We start from the raw sequence: 20,549 nt of genomic DNA, 5'->3' as shown, positions 1-20,549 counted from the left end.
TACTCTGCACAATGTTGTCTAAACTAATGTTGCCTTTCTTGACATGGTCCGGTAGCAAGCGTTAGCTGTGCAAATAACTAATTTAGTAACGTTACATTGTCATCAAATGCACTCTCAGAAATCGGTACAATCGCTTGTCACTGTGGCAGTACCCCATGAAGGTACAGAACTGTACCTTTACCAGAAAAAAGGTACCAGTCAGTACCTAGAAGGGTACAATTGCTCGTCACTAGTACCTTTAGAGGTACAGTTTTGTACTTGTAGGCTACAGAATTTGTACCCTTGTGTACCTTCATTTCTGAGAGTGTGTAATACGAAATATGCATCAACAAATAATATAACCTCATGTTACACAAAAACTTTTTAGGGTTCCATAATGCTAGCAGACACGGAAAAAAAACAGTACACCGCTCACACTCACAAGTGAGTTGAAGAGCGAGCCTGTTGCGTCAGCTCCGCCTACCCTCTCTGGTGGACCAACCACTGATGGGTGATGGAAAACGTGTCACTAACTGTGCTCCGCTTGTGATTTTTTCCCGGGAATGTCGCCACAGACACCCAGTTCTTTAATCATAAATTATAATAATAATAACAATATAAATTAATATAATAATAGGCTCAATCACCATTGTGTTACCTAATTCAGCGATATATAGTGACTTAACAGACATTTATTTTAATGAAAATCTTTGAGATTGCCATTACAAGAACATGTGGTTGCTGAGGCTGAATAATGAGTCGGCTGCAGCAAGAGTTTCCAGGCCAAACTTTCACATTGCATGTGCGCCGCTCATTAAAACCAAACAAACAAACAATTCAGTAAATAAACTTCGGTCCATTTATGGTTTGTGGGTATGTTAATGCTATTCCTGATTCATCTCTGAAAATTACTAAATTGGCCCTTCCTCAACCATTATGTCACTTCCCATGTAGTTGAAAACAGGAAGTTGTTCTCTTACAAATTTAGCTTTTATCTCTGTTATTACTGACCTTTTCACCTTCTGACTTGTATGTATAGTATTTGTATCCGTTGGCTATTTTTTATTGTCCCCAATGAATCCAGCACGGACCCTTCCGGTATTAACTGTTTATGTGTGAGATGATGACAAGAGAGAACATCTGCCAACCATTCATGATATTCACTGTGGTTCTGAGTTGGCTATTTTCCCCAAGGTTTACTTGGTTCAAATTTACATTGTGTGATAAACCATTTCAAGAATTTCAAGGATTTTTCCATTTTCCATTGACAAGAATTGAATGTCTATGCTTTCACATGCTCAGAGTGAGGAATGGACATCCATTAAATGTACATTTTCCCATACTAAGCTATTTATTTCTACCATATTATTATTATAAACGGTATCATATTCAAATCAAACTTCTAAAGTTGAAGAGGTGGTTTTAATAACTGTACAGTCATTATTTTCCCATGAGAATTTTCCCCATGTTTCCCAAAAACAGTACAGCACACAAAGAGCCACGTGGCTCCAGACTCAAATTCTGACTGTTCACTGTGGTTAGGAATCCAATGGAACAAAGCACAGTTAACCACTGTATCATGCCAGCTGGGAAAGATTCATATTTTAAAGGAATCTCCTCTACTTGACAAAGTGTTAACAATCTGTCTGCCTGCAATGGCATAAGTGGCTCAGTGTTCCAGAGTAACAGATGTGCAGCTTTTCTGGTGAACTGCAGTCTTTAAAAAGGTAGAATACAGGTTTGGTGTCTTGGGACATCATGCATTCTAGCCTCCACTCTTCTGAAACAGTGGAGGACATTTCAGTCATGGTATGGCAGTGTAGTATAATGGCCAAGGAGCTGGTCTTGTAACCTAAAGGTCATGGGTTCATTTCCCGGGTTGAACACCGCAATGGTACCCTTAAGCAAGGTACTTATCCTTCAGTATATATTCAGCTATAAATTGATGTTATGTAAATGCTAGGTAACAAGTTGTGTAAGTTGCTCTGCATAAGAGTGTCTGCTAAATGCCTGTAATGTAATGCAATGAATAGGCCTATTACAGGAACTGCAATTCATGTAATTCATTCATTAAAAAAACTTTATTGACCACTGTTATGATCTTATTTACACTTTTTGGTTTGTGTAACCACATACTCTTGCAAGCTATGTTGAAGATGCATGATGATGGAAACAATTCAGATCATTTCTTACAATTGAAAGGACAGCACTGTTTTTTGTTTTGGCATGTTTTGTTCTGAGACCATTATAGCCAGGACTGGATGGATGTCATTACATCAAAGTGCTTGCAGGTCTTTTAAACAAAGGCAACCAAATACCCCATCAATATAAGGCAAATTAATTACTGTTAACTGCCCAAAATATACGCAGGTATTGCTGAGAGGTGATGTTGCACACCACACAGGAAGTGTGTAGGGCAAGCTACCATGGTGACGGCTCTTTCAGTCTACATAAATCCATAATTAAAGCTGACAACTATACAGTTTAAAATTATCCCAAAATGTAGAGACCCACAACCATTCAGTTTTTTCCTGCATCTTTAATTTAAAATCAACCCAATTTGGCATTGAATCCTCAATCCGCAGAGGTGGTTACCCTGCAACAATTGTCCATAAACCTGGCAGGCTCCTACTTCAGGAGGAATGGCACATCCTGTACCACACAACAAAGACAAAGGCCTCTCTGCCTCCGGCTTAAAGCGCAGGTGAGAAAGTGTCGTTTGTATTTGAATGAGGTTAAATATATCTTGAATACTGGTTACCAAAGGAAAACTGGTATTTGAATAGTGCTTGGCATGCAGCCTACTTGTAGTTTTGGGGAGGAGGGGGCTTACAATATACCTGTCACCAGAGCTAACACACCTGACAATCATACGTCACTGACTTTGCCAAAAAAAAAACACATTAAGTGGGAAGGCTGGCAGCACCTAAAATAGCGCTTCAATTAGACCACAACCAAACTTCCCTGTAAAATAATACATAACATGTCTACCACTTACATTTTGTGAAGTCTGAACGAAGTACCCAGGAATCTTATTCACAGTGACTGTGTTGAAACGCCTAACACATTAAGGATTGGGTCCACCTTTGAGATTAATATAAATGAAACCACACTATGTTTTTGTGGGACACCATGGTAGTGAAAGCCCGAACGTTGGAAGGAACTAATTCTCATATTTTTATGAGGGGCATAGCTTTTATTTTCATAAAAGGCTCATTGGGAAAATTGTGAATTGTATTTGCATTTAGACCTATGCTCTTAAAGTTAATTTTCCTCACCCTCAGAATATGCAATTTGGCTTGTATGTCTTTATGTCCATAACTATATATTGGCTATTGAGAAGCCCTTTTTCATTGGCAAATCAAATCAGGTCTCAGTCTTTCTTGCAACATATTCTATCAGAGCTAAAGCAATCTAGCTGCTGGCTAGTAATTGGCAAGTGAGGCTTCATAAACTCCATAAAGGGTAAAGCCATCTTATTCTGTCAATCTTTCACTCACACATTTTGGACTCAGCTTCAATCTCCAGTTATGTTACTGCAGGTTGCCCTTTTGTGGGGTAGTTAGGCTTTGTTGATGTACCATATAGGCCAGTAGAGTGAGCCACCAAAAACTGACATCATAGGTTTCAGATTTCACTTTTTGCTAGAACTTTCTGTGTGAACACAAAAGGAGACTCTACTTCTGCATATCAGTCAGACCTGCTGTGTCTGAGCAATACCATTGGTTTTATCTTAATTCATTATTGCCACAAAAACGACAAAGCTTTTGAGATGCACCTTCCATTCAAGCACCTGTTCTTATTAGGGGGTGGTGTTTATATTATATTATATTATATTATATTATATTATATTATATTGGGGCGGTGTTTGTATCAGCTGAAAATAATTTAAAACAAACTTAAGCCAATTGTAAAATTATATGATCGATATGATACCGCAACATACATGAGCGAGACAGGTGACATATTTGATGTAGCGTTGATGATGTTACTGTAATTAAGAGAAAGAGCCATGCTCCAAGAGTATCCTTATAGTCATCTAAACCTCTTTTATTTTTAATTAATCGTTTTTACCCGCCAAGACTTTAGTAAAGCTTTGCAGAGACTCAGTATTTCTTTAGTCTCATACTGTCTGCTTAATAATGAAGTATATTTTTTTATACAAATAAAATTTCTTATAATTTCCCTTCATATGTGCCCATCTGTGCTCACCTATTTCTTCCGTAAATGTGGAAACTTGTCTTCAGTCTGCATATGTCCTATAATGTAAAACAGGGTGGCCATCAGCATAGGTCAATATGGCCACACAAATATTGGGTACAATGTTTCTTATAATGGATCACAGTTATATAGAGCTTTTCACAACATCTGTCCAATAAAGCACCCAAAATTTTGTCACACCATACCTTTGGTCTATAGGACTTTCATCCCATCGCTTCCCTCAAATTAGACATCTGCATTTATATTAATAACTTACACTGATTCATACATCAATAAAACAACAGGAAAAAAAAACATGAAATAATGAAAAACATGACCAGGTGGTGGGGTACAAAATGGAAGACAACAGTCATACATGTAATCAGTAAACTACGTTCCAAGTTCATCATGATACAAAATGATGAATAAAAAAGCAATATTGCACAGTATACTGTACAGCAGGTGGCCAATGAGGTGGAAAGACTCAGTTTTAAAAAATTGGGACACAAAGCATATTGAAAGCAGGTGGTGCTTCCGACTTAATTAAGGAGTTAGTATCCCAGCATATTCTGGATCTTTCACAAAAATGCTGAGCAGGCCTAGCTGCCTATAATTATGTCTAGAAGATAAGGCCTTGGAGGCTTTAAAAGAGAGGTGAATGTTGGAGCATGTTTGGCAGGAGCTCACTGTCTAAGGTGATGTCAGCATGATCACCTTATGTCTAATGTGATGTTTGAAATGCAAGGCTAAGAAAAGAAGCTAAACAAACGCACACCGTAATTTTATATAAGGCGCTGGTGACTGTAGTGATTATACTGAAAAAAGGAAATTATGCACCTTTTTAGCCTTGCATTTCCCACACTTAAACTGTTATTTATAATCAATGGTTTGACTTAATGCCCTGATGAAGACTTGAATTTGAAATGTTGGTTATAAAATTAAGTGTGGGAAATCCAAGGCTAAACAGGTGAGAAACGAAATCAATTTTTTGACTGAAAATTTGAATAAAGGATGTGAGCAGGCAGTTTAATGAACAGCATCGAGCAGGATACCATAGTCAGATTGCAGTGCAATCATTACACCTGTCGATGCACGTTTGCAAGTATAGTGGTCCGTTTGAGGTATAGTGACTCAAACTGTCCCTGATTCATCCACAAAATAGTAAAATCTTGTCCAAATAACACAAAAACTTAACAAATGGCAGATGGGGAGACATTAGATGGAGAAAAACACCTACACTTTCTTGCGGCTGAAACAACTATACTGGAGCCAACCGCATTGAGCAACATCTCTCAATAAGACCAGGAAGTGAGCTCAAAAAAAAGCAGCCCAGTTTTGGCCGCTTGGGTCAGATGAATGTTCATCACCATGTTCTATACAAAAAGACAAGAAAGTGCACACCTAGAGAAGCCTACAGTATAGGTTTGAGTTCAGTAATGATGTTGGGTACATCGGTTTGGCATGGTTTGGATGCACTCATCAACTTAGAAGGCACAGTCCATGTTAATCTCTGCTTTATGATTCTGAGTGAGCACCTTCAACCAGTGTTTCTGCACTTCTTTGCTATCAGGAGGGTTGTCTTCCGGGATGATAATGCCTCAATCCACAGAGTAGATGTGGCCACCCAATGTTTTCATGAGTAAGACAATTGTATTTTCCAAATGCCATGGCCTTCTCAGTCACCAGTTACGGGGACTGTCTGGACAGCATTTTTCACCTAAATCAATGGATGAGTATTGACTTGCTGCTGAATTGAAGACACTGATAGAGTCAGTGCCATGGTGGATACAAGCTATTGCGGCAGCATGCGGTGACCATTCGCCCTATTGAGTGACTCCATATTGGTGCTTGCACCTTTTTGGCCAGTATCTGTACCTTTTGATCTATACCTACCAAAAGAGGTATTGTGACACATTCTATAGATCACTACTTCAAACATGATTTACACATGACTGCACAGGTAGATCGATACATTGAACCTTCTTGCATAGTAACACAGCAATAATATTGGCCATATTTGACACTGGCAAGTTCAGGATTGAAATCCAGACTGTGGGTGTAAGTGGCATCACTGAATGAATGCAAGTGCTCTGACAGGACACAACACAACAGGCCCTGATATATATATATCACTTTTTCATCAGACTGTACATTAGAAATGGGGTTTATCTGAGCCCCAAGCATTACTTCAAAGAATCTACACAGCATTCCACTCAGACAGCACGGCTTGGATTTGAGCTGTCTGCTGGGGAGATTTATGCAGACTGTGGGCCTGGTTGAAGATTGTTTTAATCCATTAGAACACAGCGTACAGTTTTGGATTGCTTGACAACAGACTGGCTCTATGGAAACATAGCTTTGATAAATGAGCCACTTTTGAACTAAGACCTTAAAGCCACTGAAAAGAGAGTATATGTGTTTGTTTGTGTGTGTGTGTGTGCATGTGGATGTGTGTGTGTGAGACAGTGTGTTTGTGTGTGTGTGTGTATGTGCATGTGAGTGTGTAGGTGAGATTGTGTGTTTGCGTGTGTGCATGTGAATTAATGTGTGTGAGACTGTGTTTGTGTGTGTGCATGTGTATATGTATGCGTTCATGTGCATGTGCGTGCGTGGGTGAGGTTGTGTGTTTGAGTGTGCATGTGCGTGCGTGGGTGAGATTGTGTGTTTGTGTGTGCATGTGCGTTTGTGCATGTACGTGTTTGTGTATGTGTGTGTGTGTGTCTGTGTGTGTGAGAGAGCACGCACACACACTGGGGAGGCATCGTGGAAGGCCTCAGACGAGTGGGGGGAAAAGGACATCCCCGGTCCAGAGATTTGTCCTTGACTCTCAGGAATGTACATCCTTTATAAATATAACTGTTCCATAGAAATATGTAATATTAGAACTTGCAATATATTAGAACTACGAATTAATATATACATATACAGTACTGTGCAAAAGTCTTAGGCACCCTAAATTTTTAAATATAATATATAGTATATATTTGGTCTTAGATGTTTATTTTTTGTTTTCTGCATTAGTGTGTCAGTAAAAAAGATCACATTTGAAATTTCCAAACATGAAATTTTACAGATACATTTTTGTATTTTGTTAAATAAAGTAATTTTTTAAGTAATAGACTACTTTTCAGATAAAAACTTGATCAAGGGTCTCTGGGATTACCTGGAGAGCCAGAAGCAAGCGACACAGCCAAAATCTGCAGAAGAACTGTGGCAAGTTCTCCAAAATGATTGGAACAACCTACCAGCTGATTTTCTTATAAAACTGCCGGACAGTGTACCTAAGAGAATTGATGTAGTTTTAAAGGCGAAGGGTGGTCACACCAAACATTGATTTTATTTAGTTTTTGACTATTTACTGCTCTTTATATTATTTTTTCGATATTTATAACCTTTCATTTCATTATTTTTGAAAGCATCTTAGCTGTACAGCATTTGTTTTTACAGGTGCCTAAGACTTTTGCACAGTACTGTATGTATATAATACATATAGGCTACATTAAATGGTAATATACTGTAGGAAACAGATGAAGAAAAAAACACTGAATGTGTATTACTCTATGTCAATTGATTTTTTCCCAATATATGCAAAGACTGTCTACTGATATATATTTCAAAATACATAAATTAGAATTTGATGCATATGTACTACTGCTGTTTTACCATACATTATGTTCTCTGTAGAACCACACAGTATACCAGGGGCAATAATTAAAATATTAGGTGTTTACTTTTTCACACACGTACTTGCAGATGAAAGAAGAAAATCTGGGATCCTGTCCAAATTCTTTCCAAAAGCAAGGAGTTCATGTGCATATTAAATTCTACAGGGCCCTTCCGTGCGATTTGACATTGCCTGCATCATTATTATTACTGAGATATTCACACACCTCCTAATACTCCTATTTGTCATTCTGCCATTTGCTTATTGGCAAATATATGGTACACTGCCAACTTACAGTGAATTGCTTTGCCAAAACAAAACATTCACACATGAATTGTATAATTTACTATACTGTCCTGGGGACATCAGATTGCTATTTGCTAATAACATCATCATCATCATCATCATCATCATCATCGTCATCATAGTATATATTTTTTCCAGTCTTGAAAGGTTTGAAAAAATAAATGAGTAATTATATTTTTGATTCCCATTCTCTTATTAAAGAAGCAAAGTTTCATTACATCTAAAATAAATGATATTTATAACACATGATCACTGTTCAACTATGTACATAAAAAAGGGGGTCTAACTGATTGGTCAAGGCCCAAGTCAGTGTGCGTGTGTGCTTCAACTTCAACTGCTAAGCAAGTTATCTTGGTACTATATCATCTAACATGTCCTACCACAGCACAACTGCAATTCGCTGACACCACTCTCTCCATATCCACAAAGTCAAAATGAAGAAAGTAACAACAGGTGTTAAAAAGACATTCAGTCTTTTGGATTCTCCATTAATTCAAATCGAGTAGCCTATGTGTCAGCTTCCCTCCGTCATCCTATTGCATGTGTCAAAAGATAATGGTGTTGTTTTGCTGCAAATATTTTTGTGGAAAAAATAGATGTTTAAAATATATAAGTTTTCTAAAATATATCAAATACATTTTTTTTAATGATTAATGGATGTATATAGGCCTACACGTGTGTGTTTGTGTGTGTGTGTTTAGAAAGGGTTTCTAAACACATAGCCTACACTCCTTATACTTACAGAACTGCACATATAGCCTATAGGTAGGCTACAACGACTGCAGCTGCGATATGCAAACCTGGTAGCCTACCTTGGTAGCAAACCAAGAAGAAAATAATACCCAATTGTAGTACCGTTCAAATGCAGATCAAAATTGAACCGTAAAGTGAACTAGGACTATTTAATCATAGTCAGTATTTCGTTCACAAAGGATATTGCACGTTAACTCCAATCTTACCAGGTTTCTTAATTTTTCTAAATAGAAATATCACAATAATTCTCAAAATGTCATGTAAAGAAACCCGTTATTTTCAAATAGTTGGCTAATATTCAGAAAAGGGGAAAATATATCCTAAACATGCACCAAAGTTACTTAAAGATAAAAACAGATGTTTTCCCCCATAAAATGGAAAATGTAACCATTGCAAATACAAATGTGCATTGTAGGTTACTGAATTCGTAAAAGACCCAACTTACCTGCTGCCGCAAATCTAAATCGCAGGAACAGAAAAACAAGAAAAGCCGATAGTCAGAGGATGAGGTAGGCTAAACTGTTGGCTATTTATCTAGCATACACAATAAACTGCTTCCAGTTTACGGAGACCTAATGTGCGGTACGAAACGTGAAACCAAAAGAGTCCGCAGTTTAAACGTTCCAGTTCGCTGCTGCAATGAAAGGATTACGATCAAGCTCTGAAGAGAATACAAGAATAAACACCGGGCGTCAGTTAATTTCTGTTGTCAACATCCAATAATGTGGCGTTCACTTTCCGTGCAGTTGGCTTTATCCTGTGCGGCTGCATATCTTCATGCTTAATATACAACATCAACGTCATATACCACACCCGCTCTGAAACCTCCTCAGTTATTATTCCTTGAACTTGTAACCTTGTCCCGAGTGCGGAACGAGAAGTGCCTATTTTTGTAGCCTACATTCCTATTCACTAAGCGCGAACTGGTCCCATTTGCAGCCACACTCAAAGTGCAAATAATGTAAATAGTGTAGCCAAATTAATTCGACTTATATTTCCTTGACCAAGTTACGTGCGGTTTAGTGTCCAGGAAATCTAGACAAAACCGACTTGATTGCTGTAGCCTACTATCGGCAATATAATCTGAACCAACATCTACCTTACAACAAATTCTATCAGAAATTGATTGCTTTTCAGACCCCGGTAAATAATCATACAGCTGTATTAACTCAATCCAGCAAGTACCCACATGTATGTTGTGAATGTGCACCGTCACACCTTTTCCAGGTAACTGGTTGGGTAATAGTCACTGATATATTTTCCTATTTGTATGAATATTCTGTTTTTATTGTAGTCATCTGCCATAAAAACTACAGAAATGTAAACAAAATAATTAACAGTAATTGTGGATATTTGTTGATATTATTTTCTTTCTTTCTTAATTATTTTTTAGTTATTTTTCTGCATAATGTTTGTGTTTAAAAGGTTTCTGGTATTGCACTATGCTTGCAAAAATGCTGGTAATTATACACATTGCACAGTAATGCATTGGGTCCAGGTATTTGAGAAATGGGGTTGGGTAATGATTTTGGGGAGCATTATTCAGACTGATTTAAGGTATATGCGAATAGAATTCAGTTCCACCACTCGCACATACATGGTTGCTATCAGTGTAAAGAGCATCAGTCTCAGGCAATCCACGTCATTGCACCCACAAATCAGATTTTTACTTTTTACTTAAATTTTCTTTAGGGGGGGGAGGGTGAAAGAGAGAGAGAGAGAATGTTCTGGTAAATATGGCATGTCATCTATTCTAAATCTACCCTGCTTAATTGCAATAAATGGCCCACAAAGGTCCTATAGTTTGCCCACTCATCAGTATAGCGATTATATATGTTAATTTCAGCGGTTCAAGAAGCCATATCCACAGTCAATAGACCCATTTTCCTCAAAGACTAACTGTATGCCTTGGCATTCATGAGTGTTTTAATATCTTGGTCTTCAATATAATATCATTAAATTAATTTTCATTACCTCATTTTAAAGTTAGATCCAATAATGCTTGTTTTTGTTTTTAGCCAAGTTCCAGCTGCAACATGAGCTCTTGCTGTTCGGTGCAGCCAAGCTTTCGTTTGCACTGTCAACGCAGACGTTAGTTTGGACAGACAATGTCTTTTTCGCAATGCTCAGAGCTTGGCTGCCAATGCCTTAGAACAACACCCCCAAAGAGATGCTGACTCTAAGGAGTATGCAGCTGTTCTCTCCTACCACTCTCTTTCAGTGCCACATGTTTCAGACAAAAGTTCGCATTTCATTTTATGAGGAACTGCACTAAGTGGCTGTGTGCAAATGACCCAACTGACTTTCTCTGTTTAACTGAGTTTTTCACTGGATCAGAGAGACTTCAATGGCAGGGTCACTGCTCTACCAGTCACTGACCTGGACTTGACATTTGACAAAAAAGTCCTCTTGTTTAGTTACAAGTATGTACTTTAACTGAATAGATATAAATGTGGAAGCCTGTTTAAGCAAAAAAGATATATCCAAGCGGCTTCAGTTGACAAGGCTAAAAGAAGTAGCAGGTGGGAGCATTGTATGTGTCAGCTGTGTTCAGAATTGATAGAGGGCCTTTCTACAGAGGGATTTACCTACACCTACAGCTGGGCATTAGACATTGGGTTAAAGCTAAATGAGATGGCACAAATCATCAAAAAGATTGGTAACATTTAGGTATGACTTTGGGCGGAGGAAAATTATCTTCAGATATGCAATAATAATGGAACAAGAATGTTTGACCATGAGGGCAAAAAACTTCACTGTAAATCACTGTGCTCAAGATTTGCATCGCTGCATTTTCCTCTATTAAAAATGTTCCAAATGCATTTTGCATTCAGTTTTCTTGTGCATGTGCAATCATTTATGCCTTACACAAATTGGCCACGAGAAGACTTGTAATTTTGGCTTTATTTTGCAAGGAAAAGGTCTTCTTGAGATTTACAACCTCTTTTATTAGGGAGTCCACTCTGCCTCTACTTCCTGACCTGGCAAGCTCTTCCATGCTTTAAAATGCTTCCAAATATCAGAACAAAATTTACCTTTAACTCATTTCCGGCTGTACCCCTTTTTTCTGTAGCCAGAACTCAACCTGCGCTGAACAAGAAAAGTTAGACATTAAGAGACAGGGAGCCACATACAGCACAGGAAAGCTGGGGAGAGTGGCACCTGCAAAGAAAGGACGGTTTAGATTGTGTCTTTGGGAGGTTCATGGAGAGCTTGTGAAAGACCTGTTAAAGTTAACCTCATGACCTTAAGTTGAAAAAATAATATCCATTAATGAAGCTCCCTGAGGTGGTGATCTGCAGAAAGCTTACTGCATCTCAGCCTTGCTTCTTCAAGGCCCTTCAATGTCTCTGGCTCCTTCTAGTGAACAAAGAGGATGGCAGACCAAGGACCAAAACTATTAGTTGTAACATGATTTGTAAATTGTATGTTTCTTTGCATTGAATTCTTAAAATCTTATTTGTGATCCATTTTATGAAATGTTGGATTGCCATTATAATATCAACAATATTAATATTGTCATTGTAACAGGCATAGTAATAATAGTAATAATAATAATTATTATTATTTTATTTTATTTTTATTTTCTTGTTATTGACTGCATCACAGTTGGGCTTGTAGTCAGAGGAAGATGCTTTAAGTGCAGGTAGGGAACCACTGCCCTATGGGATCCTGCTGTATCCCTTGCTAGCCCTCACCTGTGGGCTAAGACAAAAAGGGTGCCATGTTTCTGTCATGTCAGAAGATGCACAATCAAGTTAACTGAGATGACTGCTTTGTGTACATTAAAACGTCTTTCCACCTGTAATTCAAGTGCTTGCCAGGTTGAGATTTTATAGCAAAGGCAGTAAAGTTCCTTTTCTCACTTCTACAAAGCTGCCCATAAGATGCTGTCTCGATGTTTTTTTTTTTTTTTTGGGGGGGAAGGGGTGGTCCCTACATAACCTTGAACAGTTCATGTAAACATGGTTTTGATTCCTTTTTCTTACTGCTCTGCTGTTCTGAGCAACAAAATGAAAATAATTTTTAGGGCATTTTCTCGTTGATTTGCCCAGGCCTGGTGCCCTCTTGGTGCCTGCACCACAGGCTTCCTCTTCTCAGATCAATCTCTTCCTGGGACCTGGCACTTCCCTTTTCTCCTGCCAGCTGTTTCCGCCTTCAAGGAGACTTGTGACATGGACAGTTTGCAGGATAGAAGGACAATGCATATTGTGTGTCACATAAACCTTTCATTTGACCTTACTGCTGCAATTGCTGTGCCAGTTATCCAAAAGAAGTCCAAAAGAAAAATGTTACCAGTAAATTGTACAGTAATCTTAAACAGCGTTATGTTACCCAAACTGAGCTTGACACTATGTGTCAGGTTCTGGCATTTTTCAACATCCATGCTTTGGTTTGACTTTGGGTAGGGTATTATTTGGCGGTGAGTCAAATACCATGCAATTCACATATCATGTACTGATAATTTGGAGCCATCTACTGTCAAATGTAATTCATTACTACCTCCACTGGTATTCTACATTTTTTACCTGAAAGTATTGAGCTGAAGCCATCAAAGGTGGATGAAATAGTCTGCTCTTTCTCCACAATTCATGTTAAAATAGAATGTGAACTATGACTGTGAATAGTTCTGGTTTTATTTAACCCTTGTCACCACCAGCTAGTAAGCTGTAGACTAGGCTACATGAAACCAATAGGCTTAAAGTTTAACAGACTTGCATATAGCCTAAACACTGTTAGTAGTACTAATAGGAAGAGGAAGCTATTCTCCCTACTGTATCCAATTATGGAATCCATCTGACAAACACCTCAGGCAGAACTATTGTAACTGTAAGATAACAGCCAGGTAGTCACATAGAGAATAGTGGCATTTGCCTACGTTTCAACTAAAGACAACTGTATGTAATTTAAAGCATTCAAACTCTTATAAATGCATCCAAACTGTATTTTGGCCAGGGCATTAACTCGCTAGACAGCAATTGGATGGTTTCTTTTGGCTCTGCAGTTATGCCATTGGAAAACTGTTTGACATTGCTCTGGATATATAGTCACTCTGGATTTTCAAATGAGAGCAAACTCAGCATATGGATGAGAGCAGCAAGGGAGTTGAGGAAGGAATGTCTCATCAATGGTGGATTCTTCAGGCAAGCGTAGACCCACTGCTCTACCTGAAGGCGTAAATGATGCAATTGAAAGCTATTGTGCTACTTGATGCTAGATGCCAAAACTTCCAAGACAAACTGTCTGGTAGGGTTCAATGATACAATTTGTCAAAAAACATAACACTTTCACTTAGTTTCTCTTTCAATTTCTAATAAACTTTAAAGCATCGCAAATGCTACAGACCCAGCATGATACCTGTAATTAAAATGCATGGGCTAAAATAACATTGTACCCCTATTGTATGCAGCACTTTAGTCACAAAATCCCAGTGTATGCAGGTGTGTGCTGAATGTACTGTACATCTGTGAGTAAATATACAGTGGGGTCCAAAAGTCTGAGACCACATTGAGAATCTATAATATTTTCACGTAAACCTGGAAATAATCAGAAAGTTTGAAGATTCAGAAACATTTAAAAACACAAGAAGTTATTACATGTAAAATGAAGAAGAAATATTTAAGATTATGCACTATTTCTAGGTCAGCAATCAAATTTAAGCAAATTTATACTTATACTATTATACTACTATTTATACAAATACATTGTACAAAAGGTCAGATTTCCTTGAGTTGTATCCCTTCCATTGAAGCATGCGTTCAGATGACAGGTGGATTTGATCTACTCATCAGAGGCTCTTTCAAGTAACTCAACTTGCAGCCAGTGTTCACCTGTTATAAATATGGCTGTGCCTCAAGTTTCCAGCAAATCATTGCTTACTAAGTAGCATTGTGATAGTGGGAAACATGAAAGTGTCAGAAGTCAAATTGTTATTCTAAGCAAAGAGGGTCTTTCTCAGCGTCAAATCATGGCTAGACTAAAGGTTTCTAAGAGGGCAGTGCATGGAACTCTAAAACGCTTTGCAGAAACTGGATCAGTTGTATCCAAAAAATGATCAGGAAGACCAAAAATGACCACACCATCAGAAGATCAATACATCAAGCTTAGTTCCCTGAGAGATAGAAAAGCAACTTCATCACAGATACAAAATTTGCTAAATAAAGAACACAAGACTCCAATCAGCAAAAGTACTGTCAAAAGAAGGCTGTCTTGTAGTGGTCTCAGAGGACGAGTAGCAGTTTCTAAACCACTTCTCAGGAGGGGAAACAGGGCCAAATGCTTGGGGTGGGCTAATAAATACCAGCATTTCACAGTGGATGACTGGAAAAAAGTCCTATTTACTGATGAATCCAAGTTTGAGATTTATGGCAGTAACAGAAGGGTGTATGTAAGGAGACGAACAGGAGAGAGAATGATACCGCAGTGTATCAAACTCACAGTGAAACATGGTGGTGGGAATATTCAAGTCTGGGGGTGTTTTGCCTACTCTGGAGTTGGACACCTGCACCGAATGGACTACAACCTGACCAAGGAGAAGTACCACTCCATTCTTCAGAGACATGCTATACCCTCTGGTTTGCATCTTTGTGGAGAAGGATTCATACTGCAGCAGGATAATGACCCCAAACACACCTCAAAGCTTTGCAAGAACTACTTGAAGACCAAAGAAGTCAAAGGAGTCCTGACTGTCATGGACTTTCCTCCACAGACACCTGACCTCAACCCCATTGAACATTTATGGGGGCACTTGAAGACTGAGAAAGCCACGCATTCTGTGACATCACAAGAAGCTCTTTGGAACATTGTCAAATCATGCTGGGATAACATGGGTCATCAGGTTATGCACAAACGTGTGGAGTCCATGCCAGCTCGAGTGCATGCTGTCATTAAAGCAAAAGGGGGACATACCAAATACGAAGATATTCTGAAGTTCATGTACATTTTTCAAAAATTCAACTTTTCACTCAAATTGTTAAGCTGATATTATCATTTGTAATGCAAACATTTGTATTACATTCAAAACAAATGCAAAATAGAAATATCTTGACTGGTGGTCTCAGACTTTTGGACCCCACTGTATATGTTCGGTTGGATTCAGATCAGGCAAATGACTTAGCCAGTTAAAAATTTTCCAGTTTTTGCTTTGAAAAACTCCTTTGTTGCTTTAGCATTATGTTTAGGATCATTGCCTTGCTGTAGGGTGACGCACTGTCCAACACTGTCCAATGAGTTTGGAGGCTTTTGCTTAAAGTTAAAGCAGATAAGATACTTTATGAATATAAGAATTTACTGTATGTACACATAAATGTTAAATCAACAGTTACATCATCAATGAAGACAAATGAGCTAGGACCTGTAGTAGGCATACATACCCAAATCAGAACACTTCCCCTGCCATGTTTCACCAATGAGGGTTGGGGGGTTGGTTGGGGTTCTATGGATCTTGGGCAGTTAATTTTGGCCTCCACACTTTTGCCATCACTCTGATACAAGTGAATCTTGGTCTCTTCTGTCTGCAAGATCTTTTTCCAGAACTCTACAGGCTTTTAATGTACTTTTTAGTACTTAAAGTGTCCTAGCCGTCCTGCTTTTGCAGCTAACACGTGATTTGCTTCTTGCAGTGTAGTCTCTGTCGTGTGTAGTATGTTTGTGACGTCTTCTGCTGAAAGTAGTCACTGACACATTCATACATGCTTCCAGAAGAATGGTTCTGATCTGTTGGACAGGTGTTTTGGTGTCTTTCTTCATTATGGTGAGAATTTTTCTGTCATTAACAATACAGGGTTTCCTTAACCTACCAGGAACTTTGCGATTTCTGAACTCACTAGTGCCCTCTTTCTTCTTAATGTTGTTCCAAACAGTTGATTTTGGTAAGCCTAAGCTTTGGCCTACAGTGTGCATCTTTCTTTCTTATTTCTGAGCCTCATAATGGTTCTTTGATGTTCATTGGCACAACTCTGGACCTCATGTTGACAAATGTTGGCACCAAAGGCAATCAAAAGCCTTGAATCAAGACTAGATACTAAAAGCTGTCTTATACCTGCACTAAGAAGCAATTGAACACACCTCACTAATCAGAAACACCTGTGAACCCATTTTTTCCCAAGCAATATGGTAGCCTGAAATGGGTGGACTATGTATGAATATTTCTGTAATTTCCATATGGTGACACCAAAATGTATAAAAATGGCCTTTAATAAAAGCTGAGCTGAGCTGATAGTACAATTTAACCACATGTGAATTGTATGATTGAAAATCTACAATTATGGAGTACAGAGCTAAATAAAAAAATATATGTCCTTGTCCCAAACATTATGGGGCTCACTGTATATAGTATATATCACTGTATATTTACAGACGGGTGACAAAGTAAAAAAAACCGACATAAAGTGTCTTAATAAGGTGTTGGGCCACCACGAACCACCAGAACAGCTTCAATGCACTTTGGCATAGATTCTACAAGTCTCTGGAACTCATTCTTCCAAAAGATATTCACTCATTTGGTGTTTTGATGATGGTGGTGGAGAGCGCTGTCTAACATGTTGGCTCATAATCTCCCCTGATTACTGCAAATTCCATGGCATATGATTATCATCATTTTCATACTCATTCAAAACATTCAGTGACCCCTTGTGCCCTGTGGATGGGAGCATTGTCATCCTGTTAGAGACCGCTCCCATCAGGATAGAGACGTTTCATCATAGGATAAAAATGATCACTCAGAATAACTTTGTATTGATTTTCAGTGCCCTTCCCTCTAAGGGGACAAGTGGACCCAAATCATGACAGGAAAATGCCCCCCCACAGCATAACAAAGCCACTAAACCCCCTCACTGTAGGAGTCAAGCATTCAGGCCTGTACCGTTCATTTGGTGTGTGCCATACATGCACTTGCCCACTTGTTGAGAATACAGTGAAGGATGACTCATCTGACCATATCACTTTTTTCCACATCTCTGTAGACCAGTGCCTATGGTTTTTGCACTTCTGAACTTTCAAATGTGTATTTGTCTTTGTAATGAGGGGTTCATGCATTGCAACCCTACTATAATATCCCCCTCTATGTAGTTGTCAATGGACTTTTCTTGCTGACACGGTCTTTTCACGACATTCTTAGTCACCTGAAGAAGAGTTGATCTTCTGTTTTCCTTACATATCACACTAATGCATGAGCATCAGGGTCATCGAATGTACACTTTCGATCATAACGTCCAACCCTATTTACTGATGTCTTCCCCACAGATCTAAATATAGATGTCACTTTAGCCACTGTTCCTATTGAAACACTAGCCAGTTGAGCAGTCTTTGTGACTGAAGCTGCTGCCATCTGTGCCCCAATAATGAACCCTCTTTCAAAGTCACTTTGATCTTTTCCTCTTGCCATCTTGATCCAAATGTGCCTGCTCAGCATTTTTACACATGCCACAGAGCAGGATAGGATGTCAATTACTTAATTGCATCATGCAGTACACCTGTATGGAAGCATCTGCATTCACTATGTTTCTCCACTCACTTATTCTGGTTTTTCCTTTAATATGTAACGCATCTGTGTGTGTATATATATATATATATATATATATAACGTCTGTTTTCTTCTTCTGTTATGTTTTTGTAAAGCAGTTCATAACTTTTAATTTTTTTTAAGTTTTTGTTTTTCATAAGTTCTATATAAGTAACCTTTATTAGCATTATTATTTATTATATATTGGACTGCACAGCTACGCAGACTAGGAAAAACACCAGTTAAGCAAGGTAATTTCCTTGAACCTCTTTGAATGTAATGACCCAGGTAGGTCATTATTTTTAAAAAAGGAGGAAAGGGAAAAAAAACATTATGATACAAAGATCATAATGGAGATCAAAGAGAAGCTTGTTCAAAGGCCATTAAACTATGCTGCCAAAACTTATGATTTACAAGAGGATGTACCGGCAGCAATAAGCTATAGTGAACATTAAATGAACAATACAAATATAAATACTGATATTCTCTCTGGACAGACACATACTGGGTCCTGTAATTGTATGCCTTTCACAAACAGTGCAGTTGCCATTCATAATCCATCTGGCTCAAAGTGTTTCTTTTAACCAAAACAGTTCCACAAAACTAAAGTTATTAGGGTTGCCTATTCAGTTAGCACTTTCTGGCAAGGTGAACATAAAGCCTATGTTAGCTTTAACCCCAGTGGTCTCTTGCATAACCTCAGATAAGCGTGAGCAAATGATTGCTTGCTTGCAGGTTTTCAAAGCCACCAGTTCAACCTTTGCCCCAAAAAAAAACTGTCTGCCAAGTGTTTCTTTTTTAAACCCATCTCCTATTTGTTATAGTCTTACAAAAACTAATGAGCCTCTAGAAATTTTAAGCTGTTCTATTTTTATTCTCCACAATTCAAAGCTACTCAAACTTATTTAAAAAATTGCCTTTGTTGTAGAATTTGAGCTTTCTTCTAAAGCTCTCAACCTTATTTCTACCATGATTCATGTCATATCTGGTATTTACTGAAATGCATTCAAAACACACATTCAAAGGTTTGTATGATCACTGACCACAAAGTATTTCTCACCTCATGATTTGTGTCTGTTTCTCCCCCATCCAGGTGGAATAATGGTACGTGGAACCGTGCAGGTGCTACTCAGTCTCTGTCTCCTTCTGACGCAGACACATTGAGCATGTGACCTGGCTCAGAGTTACCCAAACCATTTCCGGAAAGAAGGTACATGTAAGAGTGCCAACTGTACTGCCAACAACATGCTGCCTGGCCAATAACATGATTACGGTGAAGTTATTCTTGAAAATAACAATAATCTTACAGAGCATCATCCAAACTAAGGTCAGGTTTCAGGAAAAACAGCTGCAATCTTGGGGCTGCGGTTCTCTCTACTCCCTCACCCCACAGTTTTGGGGACCTCTTGCTGCAGTGCTGCAGTTCTCACAGAGTGCTGTTGGTGGTCTCTCCCATTTGCTACAGCAAAGCCATGGTGGTGTTTAAAAAACAAAGGCGGACATTATTGGATGAGAAGGTACAGCTTTACGCTCATCAGCATTTAGCAAGTCTTAATCAGAGGTGAACACACAGCTCTGCCACATTGGTGTCTTCTGGGAAATGCAGTTTTGGCTCTCTCCCTTTGCTGCCTTTGCCTGCCAGCTGGATTACCCCTGCCATCTTCCTGCCCATGCTGACCCGGAGGGCCAGCTGTTTCACTTCCACCCTAGCAGATAGATTTCGGGAACTTCTCCGACCTCTTTGCTATGGCTGTTTAGATCATGTTGCACCCTGGGGCTGCGCTCAGGTCAAACTGAACACAGGAAACAACAGAACCATGATCTCACTCCACTCAACCATTAGCGTTTGTTTGTTCTGCAGCTACAGCTGTCCATGTTCAGAGGATCTTTCTTAGAAGCTGAGGCCCCTCTGTCTATGCAGTCAACTGTTCCATGACATCATGGATCAGACGGAAACTAAGATAATAATAATAATAATAAGAAGAAGAAGAAGAAGAAGAAGAAAAAAAAGAATGTTCAACATAATAATAATACTAATAATAATAATAATTAAAGACTCATCTCCGGCCCTGTAAAAGCTCCCACATGGTGAAGTAATGGCAGAGATTGAGAAAATGAAAAATGACCTCAGTGAACCGGGAGAAC

At 38.6% G+C, this 20,549-nt stretch overlaps 1 protein-coding gene across 4 annotated transcripts in view; it reads right to left on the bottom strand.

The window, feature by feature from the left end:
* The window catches only part of LOC135257046 (estrogen receptor beta-like), a 49,705-nt gene extending 30,132 nt beyond the window's left edge, over positions 1-19,573 (bottom strand). The window contains exons 1-2 of one of the 4 annotated variants that reach the window (XM_064339443.1): positions 19,465-19,552; positions 4,192-4,238 (exon numbers count right to left, since the gene is read on the bottom strand). Coding sequence is in view for 2 of the 4 variants with exons in the window: in XM_064339440.1 (XP_064195510.1) it covers positions 19,465-19,493 (29 nt within the window). In the remaining 2 variants the exon portion in view is untranslated. Of the gene's footprint in view, positions 1-4,191; positions 4,239-9,347; positions 9,821-19,464 lie in introns of those variants that run through there. The other 3 variants (XM_064339442.1, XM_064339440.1, XM_064339445.1) reach the window with 3 other exon arrangements.
* Between the last annotated feature and the right edge of the window lie 976 nt (positions 19,574-20,549).

The sequence above is a fragment of the Anguilla rostrata genome, chromosome 6, assembly GCF_018555375.3.
Source record: "Anguilla rostrata isolate EN2019 chromosome 6, ASM1855537v3, whole genome shotgun sequence".
Taxonomy (NCBI): Eukaryota; Metazoa; Chordata; class Actinopteri; order Anguilliformes; family Anguillidae; genus Anguilla; species Anguilla rostrata.
This window is presented reverse-complemented; position numbering and strand designations above follow the sequence as displayed.